General features: G+C 37.5%; 1 protein-coding gene across 4 annotated transcripts in view; it reads left to right on the top strand.

Annotated features, from left to right (window-relative positions):
* The window catches only part of PRKD3 (protein kinase D3), a 78,355-nt gene that overhangs the window by 55,008 nt on the left and 3,313 nt on the right, over positions 1–20,034 (top strand). For all 4 annotated transcript variants that reach the window (XM_023216334.2, XM_023216331.2, XM_023216332.2 and 1 more), the window contains 7 exons: positions 1,396–1,448; positions 4,110–4,182; positions 6,257–6,363; positions 13,452–13,613; positions 14,159–14,257; positions 16,865–17,132; positions 19,608–19,693. In XM_023216334.2, coding sequence (XP_023072102.1) covers positions 1,396–1,448; positions 4,110–4,182; positions 6,257–6,363; positions 13,452–13,613; positions 14,159–14,257; positions 16,865–17,132; positions 19,608–19,693 — 848 coding nt within the window. The remainder of the gene's footprint in view (positions 1–1,395; positions 1,449–4,109; positions 4,183–6,256; positions 6,364–13,451; positions 13,614–14,158; positions 14,258–16,864; positions 17,133–19,607; positions 19,694–20,034) is intronic.

Raw genomic sequence — 20,034 nt, 5'->3', positions numbered from 1 at the left:
GTAAACAGTTAACAATCGAAAGGTCACTATAATGCCACTTCTCCCTCATTAACATTGTGTTGCTTATAGGGACACATAACTCATTCATTTGAGAAATATACTCAAATTGAAATACGTATCAACAACTTTCCAAATGTAGTTTATTTTAGTTTAGCTGTATTATTTTGTACAACTGTTGTGCTAGGCCCTGAACTAAAATACAAAATAAATACAGAAATCATAAAAGCTCTTTAGGGAGAGATGGGATATATAAAGGTATTAGATGGTAGCATAAAGCAGTACAGTGCAAAAGTGAGGAATACATTACATAAAAAACTCAGATACAGACAGGAAGAGTAAACAAGACTTCACAGAAGAACCTGATTTGAATCTCAGGTAGGAATACAGTAGGCAGAGCTGAATGGGAGTGATGGAGGGATAACATTATTTAGTTGAGACAGGTGTGATGAGGATCATGACTGTGTACATGTTTGGTGTTCAGTACTGATTTTGGGTTGGAATGGGTGTAGGTAGATGGATGTTTCACGGTGGTTCTTAAGTTTTGGAGGTTTTTAGACAGAACTCTATGTCATTCTCATTAAAACTAGGACTGTTTCCTCAAAATAATACAGGCACTTACACACTTTTTAAAAGATAAATGAAGTGATTTATTTCAGGTAATAAATGTATTAAAGTACCAAAAAAATGCAACATTATAAAATTATAAAAATGCAAGCAATTTATAAGTGTATAAAAACTCTTTGTTCCCCAACCCCACCTCTTCTACTCACCAGAAGTAATCATAGACTTTTGTTTTTAATTTAAGCACTGCTACCCTGCAATCCCCTGGACTCCGCTTCCCCTCATCCCCACCATGAGACAGGGTCTTGCTATGTCGCCCAGGTGAGAGTGCAGTGCAACCTCAAACTCCAGGGCTCAAAGGATCCTCTTGTCTCAGCTTCCTGAGTAGCTAGGCCTACAGGTGCACACCACTGTGCCTGGCTAATTTTAAAATTTTTTGTAGAGATAGGGTATCATGTAGCCCAGGTGGTCTCAAACTCCTGGGCTCAAGTGATTCTCCTGCCTCAGCCTCCTAATGCACTGGGATTACAGTGCAACTTCCCTTTTTAACTCAGTAATAATCATGACTAGCTTTCTGACTTTCTGATTCAGGATTTATAGCCCTACATCATCGATTAAATGTTGAGATAGTATTCTTTTGTATGGATGTATCATCTAGTTTCCTATTGATGGGTTGTATGTGTAGGTTTTTTTAATGTACATAATTGTATTAACTGTGTGTTAAACTTTTTAAAGTTTGATATACCATGAGCATTCACATGTCAGTAAAGATTAATATTATTTTCATATACTAAATTTTGTCCTTTTCTCATCTATCTTTTTTATATTTTACAGAAGATTTGTCTACAAGTATCTCTGTATCTAATTGTCAGATTCAGGAGAATGTGGTAAGTAATCATTATAGCTAACATGTAAACTGGGTGATTAAGGAAAATAAAAGGTGAAAATCTTTATTAGAGAAATTGGTTCATCGCCCAAAGTACTAGGCTAGACTTTACGGTTGATAACTTCCCTAAGGAGTTCTGCCTTATAGAGGAAACTAAGGCAAATTTTTTAAATTAAAAATAACTTTTTCACTAGAAAAAGTTACATTAGAATATTACAAAATGATAAGACCGGTTCAAAGAGAAGGCAAACATTACTTCTTGTGGGGTCAGCAGGGAAAGCTTCCTAAAGGAAGTGCAATTTGAGCTATACCTGAAAGGATGGAATGGATTACTGACAGAAGTGCTGAAGGGATGAGGGTTGGGGAACAACCTTTCATGCAAGTACAGGGAGCACCAGGATGAACAAACAGGGAAGCAGGAAATGGACTCTTAAGGAATGATGAATAAATTAAGTTTGGCTGGTGTATATAGGTATGCTTAGGGTTTTACAACAGGTCAGCAACTTTTTCCATAAACTTCTTAGTAAATATCTTAGGCTTTGTAGACCAGCAGTCCCTAATCTTTTTGGCACCAGGGACTGGTTTTGTGGAAGAGTTTTTCCATGGAGGTCGGGGTTGGGAGATGGTTTCGGAATGAACCATGTCGATCATCAGATTCTCATAAGGAACGCACAACCGAGATCCCTCGCATGCACAGTTCACTGTAGGGTTTGCGCTCCTCTGAGAATCTAATGCCTCTGCTGATACGGCAGGAGGCGGAGCTCAGGCAGTAATGCTTGCTCGCCTGCTGCTCACCTTCTGCTGTGCAGCCCAGTTCCTAACAGGCCATAAACAGTTACCAGTCTGTGGCCTAGGGCTTGGGGCCCCCTGTTGTAGACCATATACAACTATACAACTATGCGGTTGTGGCAAGAAAGCAGCTATAGGCAATATATAAGTGAATGGGCATGACTGTGTTCCAATAAAACTTTATTTATGGACCCTGAAATTGAATTTAATTTAATATTTACAAGTCACAGAATATTATTTTGATTTATCCAGTCATTTAAAGACCATTTTTAGATCAGGGTCCATAGAAAAAGAAGCAGCAGGCCGAATTTTGCCTACAAGCCGGAGTTTGCTAACCCCTGGACTAGAGGGAAAACAGGCTAGAAAAGGAAGTCAATTGTTTGTTATATATAATTTCTCAGATTAAAATCTCTCTTTTCTACTTGGGGCACTTAGCTGTTACAGTTCTTTAACTTATAAATGTTGTTTAAGATTTCTAAGATTGCAATGAAGATTGGACTCTAGTAATGTTATTGGAGATAGAGAATTTCAGAGATATAATCTGAGTCTCTTGTCCTGTTGGGAGGTAGAATAGACACCATATTCTTGGGGAGAGACGGAGGAATATCAAAAAACATGAGAGCTCAAATTTTGAATAATCCCTTGGGAACTGAGGATATATCCATCCATGTCATAGGGGGAAAAGGATTCAGAATTGGCTTTTAACAATTGTATATACACATACATACACACACACTTTCCTAGCAGTTATTATATATACACTGGATGCCTCCTAATCTGATTAGAACCAAAATTTGGTTAAACAAAAAGTTGATTAAAGTTGGGAGGCTTATAAAAATGGTTCTTACAAACCTTAAAATTTTAATTACAACTTAACACATATACATGCATATTCACTGGCTTTTGTTGCAGGGCTGAGGCTTTGTCTTTATAAGTGTGGGTCTGCTAAGTGAAGTTCCACTTTTTTTTTCATCAGTCACGCCTATAATGCAATTTTGACACTAAACATCCCGAATTAGTATATTAGTTCTGTTAGTTCTCACAGCAACAGATACTACAAAAAAGAAAAAAAAAGGGAAGGGCAAAGAGCAGTGAGGAAAGATAGAGGAATGCATTTGAGTTACAGACTTTCTCTCATACATATTCTTTTATTCAGTCTCAAAGTCAGGCTAATCCCAGTAATACGAACTTTTGAGTTTTTCTTTCAAAAACCAAAGACAGCAAATCTCTTTAAAGGTAAAATAGGTAAAATTTCATTTCTAATTTTTTTAGGTAAATTTATTTATAGAGATCACTACTTAATAAATATAAGATTTTTTTTCTTCTTGAGATGGAGTCTTGCTCCTGTTGCCCAGGCTGGAGTGCAATGTCACGATCTTGGCTCACCTCAACCTCCGCCTCCTGGGTTCCCACGATTCTCCTGCCTCAGCCTCCCCCCAAATAGCTAGGATTACAGGCATGCGCCACCTCACCTGGCTAATCTTGAATTTTTAGTAGAGACGGGGTTTCTCCTTGTTGGTCAGGCTGGTCTCGAACTCACAACCTCAGGTGATCCGCCTGCCTCAGCCTCCCACAGTGCTGGGATTATAGGCGTGAGCCACCACGCCAGGCCTAAATACAAGATTTTTAAAATTCAAAGCATTTTTTTCCTGAAAGTCTTACACAATACATTATACTTGCACATAAAATTTGGGCTTAACCTCTTATAGAACATAGAAAGCCTATGTTTTCATAAAATAGTTTGCACTTTATGGAAATCAGTTGCTTCTAACATAAACAAAAATGTATTTAAGTATTTGAATGAAGAAAGTCAGAGATGTTGACATTGTATTATAGAAATAAATAATACTAACTGCTTACTTTATCCTACCAGGATATCAGTACTGTTTACCAGATCTTTGCAGATGAGGTGCTTGGTTCAGGCCAGTTTGGCATCGTTTATGGAGGTAAGCAACTACAGCCATTTGCATATTGTGCACATTAAAAACTGGAAAATGTGAAACATCTGCCAGCTGTTTTGTCATCTCATAGTTTTGTCCAGTGGCCTTTTTTTCAAAGACTGACTTGTATCTTTCAGCTAAATCCTTCTCACTGTAATTTGAGTATTCATTCCTTAATTTCATTGCAAACTTTAAAAAGTAACAGAATCAGAAAATTTTACAGTATTTTTTATCTCTTCTTGTAGCTCACACATAGAGATGTTTGTCGGAGGCAGCGGGGAAATGGTTTGAAGTTTATGTTGGGCTGAGTGGGCTTATTCATTGAAGTGTATTTCCTACTAGTATTCCAACACAAATGGCACCATTTGTCTACTGTTGGCATGATTGTTCTGTCAAGTCTGAAAACCTGAACCTGAAATCCAACTCTGCGATTTAGGATATTGATGAAGTCATTTAACCTCACTGTGCGTTAGCATCTTCAGCTGTTTAATGGAGCTAATAAAACCTGACCTGTGTAGCTCATAGGGCTTAAATATTAATTAAACTTAATATATGTAAAAGTACTAAGATACAAAAGAAATGTTAAACCCTTGTTACCCCTTGTTAAGACTTGGTACAGTAGTTTCTTAGTTGGCTGTTCTGCCTCCATTCTTACCTTTTCATACAACTCTTGGAGTGAATCTTTCAGAAAATTCACATCTGATATTAGTATTACCTCACATAGAACCCTTAAGTGGTTCACAGTCATCTACAGATTCATAGCCAGTTTCCTTAGCAGAGGATTTCAAGGCTGCTGTGAATCTCCCTGCTTCTCTAGCCTCAGTTCTAATTGCAACTTCCTCTTTGCTTTATATCTTTTCAGTCCTATTTACATGCCTCCATACCCTTTGCCTCTCTGCTCCTTCTCCACCCGTTTGTCTGTCTAGTGAACCTTTTTTCATACTTCAGGGCTCAACTAAAGGGTTTCCTCTGTGGAAATTTCTTGTCCCCATACTTATCTCTCCATCAAATAAAAACATTGTTCCCCTTTAGTACTCGTGCTACCTAACATACATACTTCTATCACAATATCTATTACCCTTTGGGTTTATATTATTGTCTTCCCACTGAACTTTATTGTAGGGTTGGCTGTGAGATGTCTGGATTTTCTTTGTATTCCTAGCACCTAGTGTTGTGACATAAAACAGTTGCCCAGAAAATGTGTTGACTCTGCATGCATATACAGTATCTATGGTTTGCAACTTCAGATTTGTCAGTTCTAAGAGTAGTTACATCTCTGGAGGACTTCCCGTCATCAAAGGAACAAAGAACTGTCTGAGGTACCTTTGGCTTCTTACCAAAATTGCACACATTTGTTCAGTCTTTTCAAGTAGACTTACGATTGTGCCATTGAGACAAATGAGTTAATCTAAAATAAATAGCTATGTAGAGAAGAGCAAGTCACATACATATTCGAAGAACAAACACCAAAAATATACCTGTCATTTTCACTGCTTAATCTATAGCATCTAAAGGCATACCTCGTATATAATAGGTATAACTAGTTAATTTGAATTAATAAATGAGGGAATGACTGTTTATTATAATAGTCTTCTATCTTTTTTAAATATCTAGATTCTAGAACACAGAGACAAATACAAATTTTTTATATCTAGATTCTAGAATATAGAGACACCCAGAGTTTGTGGGTACATGGTTAAATCACTCTGTGCTGACTTCACTGAATCTAGAATAAAATTGATTCATTCATACAGTATTTCCATCTTGACAGAGTCTCTGAAGGACTAGGTCAGGGTAATTATCATTTATTTAACAAGGTAGATTACTTTTCAGCAACAAGTTCATTCAAATTTTTTCCTGTTTAGATAATGCAGCTGACTTTATTAGGGGCAAATGTTATGTATGGAGGGGAAAACAATTTTTTCCTAAATTAAAGGTGAGTGAAGGAGTGTGGAGAAAGAACAAAAATGAGCCAAAAAGAAAATTCAAGAGTAAATACATATAAATTTCAGTCTGTGGACAACTCCCTAATAAAGCTGTCAGTTTGCTTCATTCTTTCCTATTCTTTTTTTCTTAATAGGAAAACATAGAAAGACTGGGAGGGATGTGGCTATTAAAGTAATTGATAAGATGAGATTCCCCACAAAACAAGAAAGTCAACTCCGTAATGAAGTGGCTATTTTACAGGTAAAAAATAAAATAAAATTTAAAAGGTGGTTTATTAAAGAGGCTGGTAAGAATCTGATTTAACTGCTTCTCTTGTTTTTTTAAGAAGGCAAAATTAGATTATGGTAATATAGGCATTATAGGGACTGCCAATATCTTACTTTATGGTAGTAGTTTTAGAATACATTTTTGTGAGTAAAATCTTTTTTAAAAAAGTAAAATTTCATTCTTAATTCATTCCAGGAGCTCAAAATACTTAGGATACTTCGCCACATGTTGTTAGGAGGTTACTGTTATACTCATTCAGTTTTCACAGGTGACATGCTTGATTGTCATAGCAATTACTGTGCAAATAAAGATTGCTTTAAAATTATGTACCTTTTAACAGCATTTATTTCATTAATTTAAAACTCTATTTACTTTTGTAATGGCTTAGTCGATTGGGGCATATTTTAAAGATATATTGGCAATGATTTCAATTCCATAAATTCCTATGTGTTTTTCATCTAGCATTTTTACCCCTTGGAGGGTCATCTAGAAGAATAAAATTCAGCTTGATCCTTGGATCATTTTCTGAATATCATATAAATAATTTATAATACGCAAATGTCTTAGTTATATAGCTTTTGCATATTATTAAAGAAATCATGTTCATATAATAGTTCATGCTGGCCAGGTAAGGTGGCGCAAACCTGTAATCCCAGCACTTTGGGAAGCCAGGGCTGGTGGATCACCTGAGGTCAGGAGTTCGAGACCAGCCTGACATGGGGAGACCCCCATCTCTACTAAATACAAAAACTTAGGCCAGGCGCGGTGGTGCATGCCCATAATCCCAGCTATTCAGGAGGCTGAGGCAGGAGAATCGCTTGAACCTGGGAGGCAGAGGTTGCAGTAAGCTGAGATTGTGCCATTGCACTCCAGCCTGGGCAACAACAGCAAAACTCCATCTCAAAAAAAAAAAAAAAAGCCGGGTGTGGTGGCACATGCCTGTAATCCGAGCTACTTGGGAGGCTGAGACAGGAGAATCACTTGTACCTGGGAGGCGAAGGTTGCAGTGAGCTGAGATCCCACCATTGCACTCCAGCCTGGGCAACAAGAGGGAAACTCTGTCTCAAAAAAAAAAAAACAAACATGGTTAATGCTGTCAGAGCCCCATTTGCTTTGGGTGAAATTCAAGAAGACAAGTCTCCTTCTGAACTTAAGTTTCCTTGAAGAAGGTAAGAAACTTAAATGATTCATTTTACATTTATTATGTTACTTGTTGCTAGTAGTAACATTTGCCTCACTTTTTCAGAGGCATGATAATCAAAAAGCTGGTGGTCAAGTAGGTACCTGTGGTCACATCAAGGCTGTCTCCTCCTATAAAGCTACCTTTAAATAGAGTATTAATAGCATTCATACTCTGTTGAATATGAAGAGTATGAATATGTTGTCAGGTATTTTTTACGTATCTAATTTTGGAACCCTCATTGTCCAACTAGTATGCAAAACAATAAAAGTTAAGGATATATTCCTATGGAATGATTTCTTCTTGATCACAAACAGCTCTGAATAAGCATTGAAGTTTTTTTCCTCTGTTATCAGCTATGGATCATAATAACTAAATTTAGGAATAACCAAGTAATACACAGTCTGAAAAACTTCATTATTTGTATCATTTTGGTTATTTTCATCAATACTGCCCAAACTGGGAATAGATTGGAGGATGTCTCTATGCTATTTTCATACTAACTTTAATACAAGATTATCTTTGTTGTAGATTCTCTTCAAATTGTTTATGTAAGATATTTATACTTTTATATTTGGCTTTCCTTGTGTCAGCATTTATACTTCAGTACTTTTTCTCAACATCACCCAGCAGGAAGGCAGGTTCAGAGTTTGAATCTAAGTCTGTCTGCAAACCACCTGTACTTTCGACTTTACATCATTGGACCGACCCACTGTGTGTGTGTGTGTGTGTGTAGTATAAAGGTGAACTTTAGCTAACTGTATATGAATATTCATATAGAATATTGATATTCTAGAATATTCTATTAGTACAATCTGAATTCATTTAGGAAATACACTTCTTAAAAGGAAACTTTAAAAAATCATACCTCATTTACTGAAATTAGTTTCTAAAGATTTAGTTATGTGAGCATCACAGCTAATCTTTTTCACATGGGTTGGAAATAACCTACTACATTGTTACATGCACTCACACCACATTTTGGCTCTCCTCTTCCCCATCCAACTGTATCATCTTTCCTTTTCCATCTTTGCCCCATGTCATTCTTATCTGTAGTTCTTCATCACACAAACCTTAAAGGCTGTCTGAACTCCTGTAGTTCATCCTGGTGCTGATACCTTTACCTGCATCCCTAGAGGCATCCATAGCTTTTCTTTCCCATGCTCACATATTTAGAGAAAAGATGGGGTGAAGATTGAGCATATTATTATTAAGACTACAGCTTTGGCCTTTCCAGTGGCAAGGAGGAAAAATCACAGGATCATTGATTTAGAAGTGACCTTACAGTTTATCCAGGAGCATCCAACCTCTTTTGAGCTCTTGGTGACAGGCTTTGTAATTCTGTTTAATAGAAAAGAGCACATCCCACTTTTAGATACCTGTGATTATTCTTTATGAAACTGAATCAAAATCACTTGAAAAAGATTCCACTGCAGACAATATAAACAACAAATTGACTCTTTTTTCCCCCCCCAAAAATAGCCATGTTGACTTTCTTGCTATTTCTCAAACATGCCAGACATGCTTCTGTCTCAAGAGGCTTTGCATTAGCTGTTTCCTCTGCCTGGAATGCTTTCTCCCTCAAATATCTGCTTGACATACCAGGATTTTGCCCAAATACCATTTCCTCAATGAAGCCTCCACATTCTATTCAGCATTAAACCCACCCTCCCACCTTACTCCCTTACCTTAACTCTTTTTCTTTTCTCCATGGCACTTATCACCTTCATACTAGGTAATTTACTATTTTATTTCCCATTGTCTGTCTAACCTTGCCACAGTTTATAAGCTCCATGAGGAGAGGGATCTTTGTTAATTTTTATTTAATAATGAATCCAGAATACCTATATACTACTGGGTACATGGCAAAGTCTTATTTAATATTTAATGAATAAATGTTTTATGTGGGAAATTACAACACATTGTTAGATTGAAAAGAAAGTTTGGAATGATTCCCTTTAACTTTTTAAAGTAATGTGTACATTATATATGTCTATATACAGTTAATATACAGAAAAAGAGCCATGCCTACATAAACTGTCAGCCTGGCCACATCTAGGGAGGATGTTGCAAAGCAGGAAAAATATGGGGGAAGGGAGGTTCCTTTTGTTTCCTAGATTATATGGTAATGTAAAATGTTTCTTTTGCTATATTGCCTGAAGAGGGTAGTAGAGTAGTGGGAGAAAAGGTATGGTGTTCTCGTAGGTACCTATGTAATTGGAAAACGTTATCAAAAACCTAGAGAGAAATTTCTGGTTTGAACATTGTGGTGTAAATTCAGCATTTTCCCGTTCTCATCTTGGAAGTAACCCCAAAGCTGTAAGAAAAATGATTAACAGAAGTGAGCATACTTTAACAAAAATAGATGAGAATTCAGAACTATAAAATAATGTATATTTCCAACGACAGTGAAGTTCTGAAGCAGAGGTGCATGCCTCTTCAGGAAGAGAGAACACAGAACTGTTTTTGCTGATGATTCTTTCTGAAATCTACAGCCCTGATGTCCTCCAAAGGTCCCTTCTCCAAACAAAAACCCATTTGAGGGTCATGATCTCACAAGATTTAACTCAAGGGAAAACACATTAAATGAAATGAAAGAAGACCACTTTAACAGTGGAAGAGTGAAAATCATACTACACCAAATAACACCATAAACATTTATAAAGAAAAACTAAAAACAAGGAGAAACAAACACATCAGTAGTCCATGAGAAATGGAGTAGACAGAAATAATTAAGAACTTACAAGGTCTAAACAGAGTAAGGTAGATCTAAGCAGATTATACTGAACTCTGTACCCTAAAAACAAAGAATGCCTCATTAATTCAAAAAAGCAGTAGTATAAACAGTATCCTTTGATCTTAATGCATTAAAGCAGAAATAAATTACAAAATCAGAAAACAATAAGCTTCTTCATGAAAACTTTATTAATTTTTGAATCAAAGAGCGAAATCAAAATTTCAGAATATTTAGAAAACCATGAAAATACCATATATATATATAAGCACCTTTGTACTGTCTTTCAGAAAAAGCTTTATAACCTCAAATGTTAAGCAAGAATGAAAATAATTAAGAATCCAACTCAGGGAGTTGAAGAATGAACAATAAAATAAACCTAAAGAAAGCAGAAAAGATTAACAGATCAAAAATGAAAATAAATAAATACAGAAAAGAAATAAGCCAAAAGCTGGTTCGCTGTGCGGGGGAAGGGAGGAGGTATGTAAAAATAAAATGGCCAGCCTAAGCAAAGAAGAAAATACAATATGATCTTAGGGAGATAACCACAAATACGGCGGGGGGGGGGGGGGGGGGGGGGGGGGGGTGGGGGGGGGGGGCGAAGGAATCTTACGATACTTTGCTCATCTCTATCGGATAAATTTGGAAGCTTGGAGAAAATGGGTAATTCTCAGTGAAAGTATAACTCACTAAAACATACTCCAGAGGAAACAGAAAATTTAAACCAATAGAGGAAGTTGTTAAGGGAGAGAATAATGTTATAGCATACTTCTATTTTTGTGTGTCCACGTGTTTTTAAAGGAGGGCGGGGGGAAAAACATAGAGCCAGACAACTATGGAATAGCAAAACAATCACATTTCTACCTCTGTTGATAAAAGTTATAATATTCTGAATCTTACACTGCTTACTGCCATTGTCACACCCCACCACTATGGGGTATTTAAGTTTCATTTATCCACTATAAAATGTTGTCATTTTGTATTTTGCTACTTGGAAAATGATCTCATAAAATTGGTTTATAATGATTAGCAAACCTATTTTGCATTTGTTATTCTTTCACTTTCTAAACATTTTTGAAAACACCTACCATGATGCAGATATTGAGCTAAAATAACTAAAACAATCTGTGCCTCAGGGAGTTCATTAAACAATGGAGTAAAATATACACATTATTACAATACAGTGGAATAAGTACTGCTGCATATATACAATACAGTGGAAACTACTGCGGTAGTCCAAAAGAGAGAAAATGTGGGCTAAAATTAAGGCTTCAAAAAACATCTTAGACATGGAACTCAGCCTTACATAGACCAAAAACATGTTAGTCCCCCTAGCATAATCAGCTAGCCATATTAAGGAAAAAAGCTAAAGAAAAATGTACAGATTCTCCTCATTTTGCGACGGGGTCGTATTTCCATAAACCCATCTTAAGTTTGAAAATAAGTAGATAAAAATACCTACTGAACACAGCTTAGCCCCGCATAGCCTACCTTAAGCACAATCACTTACATTAGCCCACAGTTGGGCAAAATCATCTAACACAAAGCCTGTTTTACACTAATGTGTTGAATATCTTACGTAATTTGTGAATACTCAAAAACGGAATTTTTTTTGGTATTCAGAATACGGTTTATACTGAATGAATGCATACCACTTTTGTACCACTGTAAAGCTGAAAAATTGTTAAGTTGAACCATTGTAAGTTGGGGACCATCTGGTTATTTTTTTGCTTTTTTTTGGTTTGTTTGTCTTTGAGATGGAGTTTCACTCTTGTTGCCCAGGCTGGAGTGCAATGGCGCGATCTCGGCTCACTGCAACCTCCGCCTCCCAGGTGCAAGCGATTCTCCTGCCTCAGCCTCCTGAGTAGCTGAGATTACAGGCATGCGCTACCACACTGGGCTAATTTTGCATTTTTAGTAGAGACTAGGTTTCTCCATGTTGGTCAGCCTGGTCTCAAACTCCTGACCTCAGGTGATCTGCCTGCCTTGGCCTCCCAAAGTGTTGGGATTACAGGCATGAGCCACCACGTCCGGCCTTTTTTTTTTTTGTTTTTTTTTTTAGACAAAGTCTCACTCCGTCTCCCAGGCTGGAGTGCTATGGCGTGATCTCGGCTAACTGCAGCCTCCACCTCCCAGGTTCAAGTGATTCTCCTGCCTCAGCCTCCCGAGTAGCTGGGATTACAGGTGCCTGCCACCACATCTGGTTAAGTTTTGTATTTTCAGTAGAGATGGGTTTCACCATGTTTGCCAGGCTGGTCTCGAACACCTGACCTCAAACGATCCACCTGCCTCGGCTTCCCCAAGTGCTGGGATTACAGGTGTGAGCCACCACCCTCAGCCTGTATTTTTATTAATAAGGAATAAAAATTGTTTAATCACTTGGTTCATTCAGTAGAACATATTTAAGATTAAATTGGAAGATCTCAAAATGTAGACAAAGGAATTTAGATTTATGTCCAGAAATAAAGAGCTATTGAAGGTGTTTCAGCAAGGCTGACTTCCTGAATTTTTGATGAAGGATTTTCTGCAGTAGAACACAAGATAAATTGCTTTTTTATAAGCATAAACAGTATGGCATTCATATTTATGTATCTCCAACCCTTGTAACCTAGTTATGATCAAGAAACGTGATAATGTGGGTAGAGATATTGAGCCTAAAAAGAGGGAATTATCATTATAATATTATGAGAATCAAGACTTAAATAGCTACCTTAGAAATAAAACTCTTAAGCAAATACCATCACAAATACAGCCCCCAAAGGCCAAAGGTTTCTGTGTAATTGACTAAAAATTTATGGGCAGTTGGTGCCTATTCAGGGAAAGCATGAAATTAGAGCAGTGTCAGATTTTTCAAGTGAGAAGGAAGGAAAAGTAGTAGTAATGGATAAGAGTGATTTATATAATCAAGTTAGGAGAAGATTCTGTCTCTTCAGTGTGGCTACTCTCCAGTACACAACTTGGAGAATCAAAACCTAAGATCCTTTTCATTGATTGTAATTTTTATTTTGTTTGCTTTGTTTACTTCTCTAGGCTTTTTTCTTTCTGTGCCATTTATTTCAGACAGTCATAGCACATCTAGATATTTACTTAGTAAAACTGTTTCTCTGCTTAAGTTGGTCATATAAACATCTTGCAACCTTTCTTCAGAATTTGCACCATCCTGGGATTGTAAATCTGGAATGTATGTTTGAAACCCCAGAACGAGTCTTTGTAGTAATGGAAAAGCTGCATGGAGATATGTTGGAAATGATTCTATCCAGTGAGAAAAGTCGGCTTCCAGAACGAATTACTAAATTCATGGTCACACAGGTATTTTAACTCCTTTTTCTTTTTAACTAGCGATTAAAAATTAATTTTTTTTTTTTTTTTTCGGACAAGAGTCTTACTCTGTCGCCTGGGCTGGAGTACAGTGGTGCAGTCTGTCTCACTGTAACCTCTGCCTCCTGGATTCAAGTGATTCTCGTGCCTCGGCCTCCCAGGTATCTAGGATTGCAGATGCATGCCACCACGCCTGGCTAATTTTTGTATTTTTAGTAGAGATGGGGTTTTACCATGTTGGCCAGGCTGGTCTCGAACTCCTGACCTCAAGTGATCCACCTGCCTAGGACTGCCAAAGTGGTAGGATTACAGGCATGAGCCACTGCACCCAGCTAAACACTAAAATAATTAAATAGCAGTGCTTTTACATGTTGGGTGATTGTGGGAATTGTTAACCTTGAGAAGCAGAATAACACCCTTTTAGCTAAGTCTTGATGAACTATGGTGGAGTTTTCAAATTAAATCATTCAGGGAGTCACATTGAGGTTTACTTGTGATTTTCCAGACATTGAAAAGAAAATCTTCTTTCATAACAGATACTTGTTGCTTTGAGGAATCTGCATTTTAAGAATATTGTGCACTGTGATTTAAAGCCAGAAAATGTGCTGCTTGCATCAGCAGAGCCATTTCCTCAGGTGAGATATTCTCCAGAACCTTTTAAATGATTCTGGCAACATGTTCAAAGTACCCACATAATAAAAGGCAGTGTACTAAGTACTGTTGGTTAAAAATGCATACCATCTTACAGAAATAGTTTTTAGCCTGTAACTGCCAGTGAGGATTAATAACTAAATGAATTCAGATGTTATTAGTTACACTGTTTATATTCAAGACTTTTTAGATTTAACCACATCTAAAAGAATAACTGCACATAGATTCTGCAATTCACCTCTCCCCGGGGGCTGGGAACGAAGTGAGCAAGTATCGACCTTGGTTGGTGCTTGGTACTTAGGATGAATTCCTCATAAATAAAACAAATGGGGTGTTACTGGAAATGGGAGATAGATTTTGGTTGAGGCAGGCAGCCAACTCCTTTTCCTATTTAGAGTATTTCAAACATTTTCACCAAAACCTATTTAAGAATAACATTTCTCATCACCACACACACACACACACAACGGCATCATGCTTCTGTGTCCTGGCTACGTGTAGCACTCTCTTTTTTTAAATTCGGTTGAGTTTTTTTTTTTTTTTCAAGTATTCATCTTGATCCACTAAATTTATTTCATGAAATGGATTCATAACCCAAATTCTGAAACAATCATCCTGAGAAATAAATGGTGGTGGTGGTACCCTGCAACCGTTTTCCATAATTAGCAAGGATGATTCCTCTCATCAGCTCAAATATCTGTTGCCAAACTATTGTTTATATACATTTGAAACGTACATTTAGACAAATGGCAAGACTAAGGGCAACAGATACCTGTTTTCACTTGGTAAATATAACTCAAATTGTCTTTTCAAATAAAAAGATATATTTAAAATCATTCAGCTTTTAAAGTAGTAATCATATTCTTTTATGTTTATGTGGCTAAAAGTGATTTCCTATCATTGTGAGGTCGAAAGGGTCACCTAATAGTTGGTGCAATGTTTTAAATAAACTGCTTCCATATATTATCTCATTTGATCTTCAAAATAGTATAGACAAAAGATGCACACTCAGAGGTAACATTAAAACTCCCACTTTCTGACCTCCACTTTAGTGATCAACAGTGTTCCAGTGAGAAGCAAAGGGACTCTTTTTATGCTCAAGTGTTAGCCATGGCTCCACTTCTTTAGTCAGTTGCCAGACTTCCAAGTCATCTTTACCTTACCAAGATGTGAGCTGAAATCTGGCATTTAACAACAACAAAATAGTTTGTATTTCTTCAGGCTCAGTACTCGTACTCTTCAAAGACACTGAAATCGAGCAGCGGCCAGATTCAGTAATGGCATTGAGCAAATATCATTCATAAAAACGTGTCAGAGTCCACACCCCAGAAATAGCATTTGATAACTTCACTTCTTTGTTTTCTAGGCACTGTTTGTACCACTGTTTTCTAGAGCTTAAATCTCTTTCCTCTCAATTTATATGAATGCTTTTGCTGAAGACATTTTTTAAGTCAGAGCATTTCCTCCAGAAAGTACCTGGCATTTGCTTGTTCACCATGGATGCGGTCATTAATCCCCCAGATCTAAGCCTCTAGAAAAATCTGGGCAGCAAGATAAGTGTTCTGAATTCTGCCAAGCTCATCAACTTCTAGAACTCTCTTTTGAGAAGACATGGTAGTGACTATGGCTACCTTTACATATAACTTTTTTCAAATCTAAACATCTAACTAGAAATAATTTGTTCCATAGTCATAGAAAAGTGTTGCTGTTACTCACTGGGGCAGTCTCCACTGGTGTCCACAGGAAAAGTTACCTTTAATATACCTCAGTTTTATTTACTTGCCAATTTATAACATCCTTAGAAAAGAGATTCTAGGATCAAGCAAAACAAGGGATTTTTAAAATACTGTAACTTTTTTTTTCCTTTTTTGAGACAGAGTCTCGCTCTGTTACCCAGGCTGGAGTACAGGGGCATAATCTCGGCTCACTGCAAGCTCTGTCTCCTGGGTTCATGCCATTCTGCTGCCTCTGCCTCCCGAGTAGCTGGGACTACAGGTGCTTGCCACCATGCCCGGCTAATTTTTTTATATTTTTAGTAGAGATAGGATTTCACCGCATTAGCCAGGATGGTCTCGATCTCCTGACCTCGTGATCCCCCCGCCTTGACCTCCCAAAGTGCTGGGATTACAGGCGTGAGCCACCACACCTGGCTAATACTGTAACTTACTTTTCATTCAACAAACATTGAATACCTTTGTGTGTCCAGGCACTGTAAAGCCACTAAGGATTCAGAAATGAAACAATTCCTGCTCACAGATGATCGGAGAGTGATCTCACAAATGATAGAAAGCAGCACACTCCCGTTTCATAAGAAATAGGAACACACATAACACCAGTCTGGTATTTGGTATTCTGGAAGCTAGAGCTTTTGAAATATGCACTAGGAAAGCTCTTCATACTATGCCAGTCAGGATCACAGGGCTATAAATGTGTCTGCCTTTTCAGAAAAGGATATTTTACAATTTCCCTATCTGTGATTGTTTAATATTCATAATCAGAGCTGGCAAGTATGTTGAAATGATACAGTGTCATTTAGGGACAGGTAGTTACATATATAACACTATAATACAAAATTATCCTTCAATTTCCAGGTGAAGCTGTGTGACTTTGGATTTGCACGCATCATTGGTGAAAAGTCATTCAGGAGATCTGTGGTAGGAACTCCAGCATACTTAGCCCCTGAAGTTCTCCGGAGCAAAGGTTACAACCGTTCCCTAGATATGTGGTCAGTGGGAGTTATCATCTATGTGAGCCTCAGTGGCACATTTCCTTTTAATGAGGATGAAGATATAAATGACCAAATCCAAAATGCTGCATTTATGTACCCACCAAATCCATGGAGAGAAATTTCTGGTGAAGGTAAAAAAAATACTAAGTTTTGGCTATGTGTTTCAAGTTTAAAAATCTTTCTGATCCCAAATCAGTCTGTCTCTTGCAACTTATCTTTTTAATAAATCTCCCATTCATCTTCCAAATTCAACTAGTTGCCAGTTTTTTGAGCACTCTTCTTTTCACACTTTTATCTGTGTCTTCTGTATAGTTCCCAGGCATAGCACTGCCATAGGCCCCAGTGGCCTCATTCTCAAACTAAAATAGCTTTTTAACTGTCTTACCTTTTAAACTCTTCTGGTCCTTCCCAGTCACTACTGCCAAATCCATCTTCAGGAAACATTACTTTCCCAAACACTTCTTTTTAACCACTTTACAGGCATAGTTATCTGTGATATGGTCCATGCTTACCTTCTAGCCTTATCTCCCACTACTCTCTACACAAGCCCAGTTGTTTACTCTTCTGAACTGTTTTCTGCAATTCACTTAGGACTTTTTTTTCCCTTGTCTACAACCCTTCCTATTAAAATTTGAGGACTCCTTATTTTGTGGCTCATCTGTAAAGTTACCTGACTTCTCCTCCACTAAACTGTAAAATTTACTTAGGCTAAAAACATTTGGGCTTTTTTCTTATTATTTTTTATTTTTATTGAGACAGAGTCTCCCTCTGTCACCCAGGCTGAAGTGTGCACAAACACAGCTCACTGCAGCCTCGACTTACTGGGCTCAAGTGATCCTCCCACCTCAGCCTCCTGACTAGGTGGGATGATGGGTATGCACCATGGGCCACCACGCCTGGCTCATTTTTAAATTTTTGGTAGAGATGGGGTCCCACTGTGTTGCCCAGGCAAACTCTTGAACTCAGTTGATCTTCGCAACTTGACCTCCCAGACTGCTGGAATTACAGGCATGAGCCACTGCACCCAGCCCCATTTTTTTCTTAAGTATTCATTCTTTTCATAATCGACTTTTCTAATCTTCAGAATAAGACTGTGAGCTCCTTGAATGAACTTTATATTCACCAGACACACTGCAGTTTGTTTTCCTCTCTCCTATGGACCTCTGCTGGGAAGCTGCATACATCTTTTTCCCACCTAGTGAGGGCTTTTGAATTGGCAACTCCTGATTCTGTACCCATCAAGAATAACTTGGCTGGCCCTCTTTAGTCTACTGATACTGACAAGAAGGACAAGTACACTACTTAAAACATTATCTAACTGCCCCATAGAAGTTAATAGAACCAATGCTGGGGAATACCCCCGTCTGGATTTAGCCAACCCATGTAATGGGTAGATCTTTTTTGTTTTTCCAAAAGTACTAGGCCTAATCATAGGATTAACTAATATTCCATTAAACTGGAAAAAGTTTAAGGAACAACATGTGAAGACAGTAGCAGGTTTGCTTGGTAATAAAGCTAATTGAAGAAGCTCATAAGAAGAGTTTTTTGATGTTAACCAATGTTATCTCAGAACTCCTTAGGCAGTGTGTTCTGTAGAACTCTTCTATCAGAATCACTTGATGAGTTTATTAGAAGAGAAACCCCATAGATTGAGATTCTTTAGTTGGAATGAAGACTCAGGAATGTGCATTTTAAATAACTCCAAATGATTCTGGTGCACATGGTGGGCCACATTTTAAGGAACGATGCATAAAGGTGTGAAGTATTTGGAACACAGAGAAATTCATAAAGTACTTAGGGAAAATCTTTGCTAGTTTGGTAGTATAGAGACAAGAAATAGAACTAGAATGGTACAAGTCTTTCCATTTGGTTCGTGTCTGGGTCTAGCCTTTTGTTATCAATATTTCAAATGTACCATTATATAGGGCTGTAGTTAGTATATAGTTATTGGTTGCCTTGGTTTTGCAGTTGATCCATTCTCCAAATAAGTGAATAAAATATATATGCCAAGAACTCACCATGTACACTAAAACACCCTGAAACCTATTTGTTAAAAGTGTGAACCTTTGGTGGTTACGTTACCACCTCAATGACCATACATAGAGGCAAAGCAGTACTTTTCCAGACCAAGTCAGGGACTAGAGAGCAGCACTGGAGTGGGGTGGGGAGGATCAGAGAGTCTGTTTCATTCATCTTCAAATAATAATAGTTACTACTTAGCACTTAGGGGCTAAGCACTGTTCTAAGCTCTTAACATATGTCAGCAACTTAATGAGGAAACTGAGGCACAGCACAATTTAGTAACTGACCCAGTATCACACAGCCAGTAGGTGGCAGAACCAGACTTCAGCCCAGGCAGTCAGGTTCCAGAGTGTATACTGTACTCTCTACTGCCTTATAAAGGCAATGAAAATTTGACAGATACACTTAAATCAGTAAATATGTATGACTCATTTTACATGTTAGCTAAAAGTCCATGTCCTTGACAAGCAAAAATTCCTCAACCCTGTATTTCTGTGGGTTGAACTGCCTTCTAGGCAGTCACAAGTTTGGCTTGCTCTGTGCACCCAAATTCATATATCTTGTTGTTTTGCCTTTTCCCTTAGCAATTGATCTGATAAACAATCTGCTTCAAGTGAAGATGAGAAAACGTTACAGTGTTGACAAATCTCTTAGTCATCCCTGGCTACAGGTAAAAAAAAATGTAATCTCTCTTTGGCAGTCTTCATTTGAGTAGTTCACTCTGATGTGTCCCACCTAGTGAAACCACTCTAAGATCAGCAGAATAATATAAGTGCTCTTAAGTGATTAATATGTACTATGGCTGAATCTATGGAAACCGTACAGCATTCAAATCGGTAATGACAGGCAATTAAACTCCCATGAACTGAAAGCAATGACTTAGCCTTTCATAGACCTATGTGTTCATTTCACCTTTTTGTAAGATTAGCATGACATATTAATTTATCAAATTTATTTTAAATGTCTACTGAAGGGTTTATTTTTGCATTGAAGAGATTTTTTTTAAATGCC

The sequence above is a fragment of the Piliocolobus tephrosceles genome, chromosome 15 (assembly GCF_002776525.5).
Source record: "Piliocolobus tephrosceles isolate RC106 chromosome 15, ASM277652v3, whole genome shotgun sequence".
Taxonomy (NCBI): domain Eukaryota; kingdom Metazoa; phylum Chordata; class Mammalia; order Primates; family Cercopithecidae; genus Piliocolobus; species Piliocolobus tephrosceles.
The sequence above is the reverse complement of the archived record's forward strand: the minus strand, read 5'-3'. Positions and strand labels throughout refer to the sequence as shown.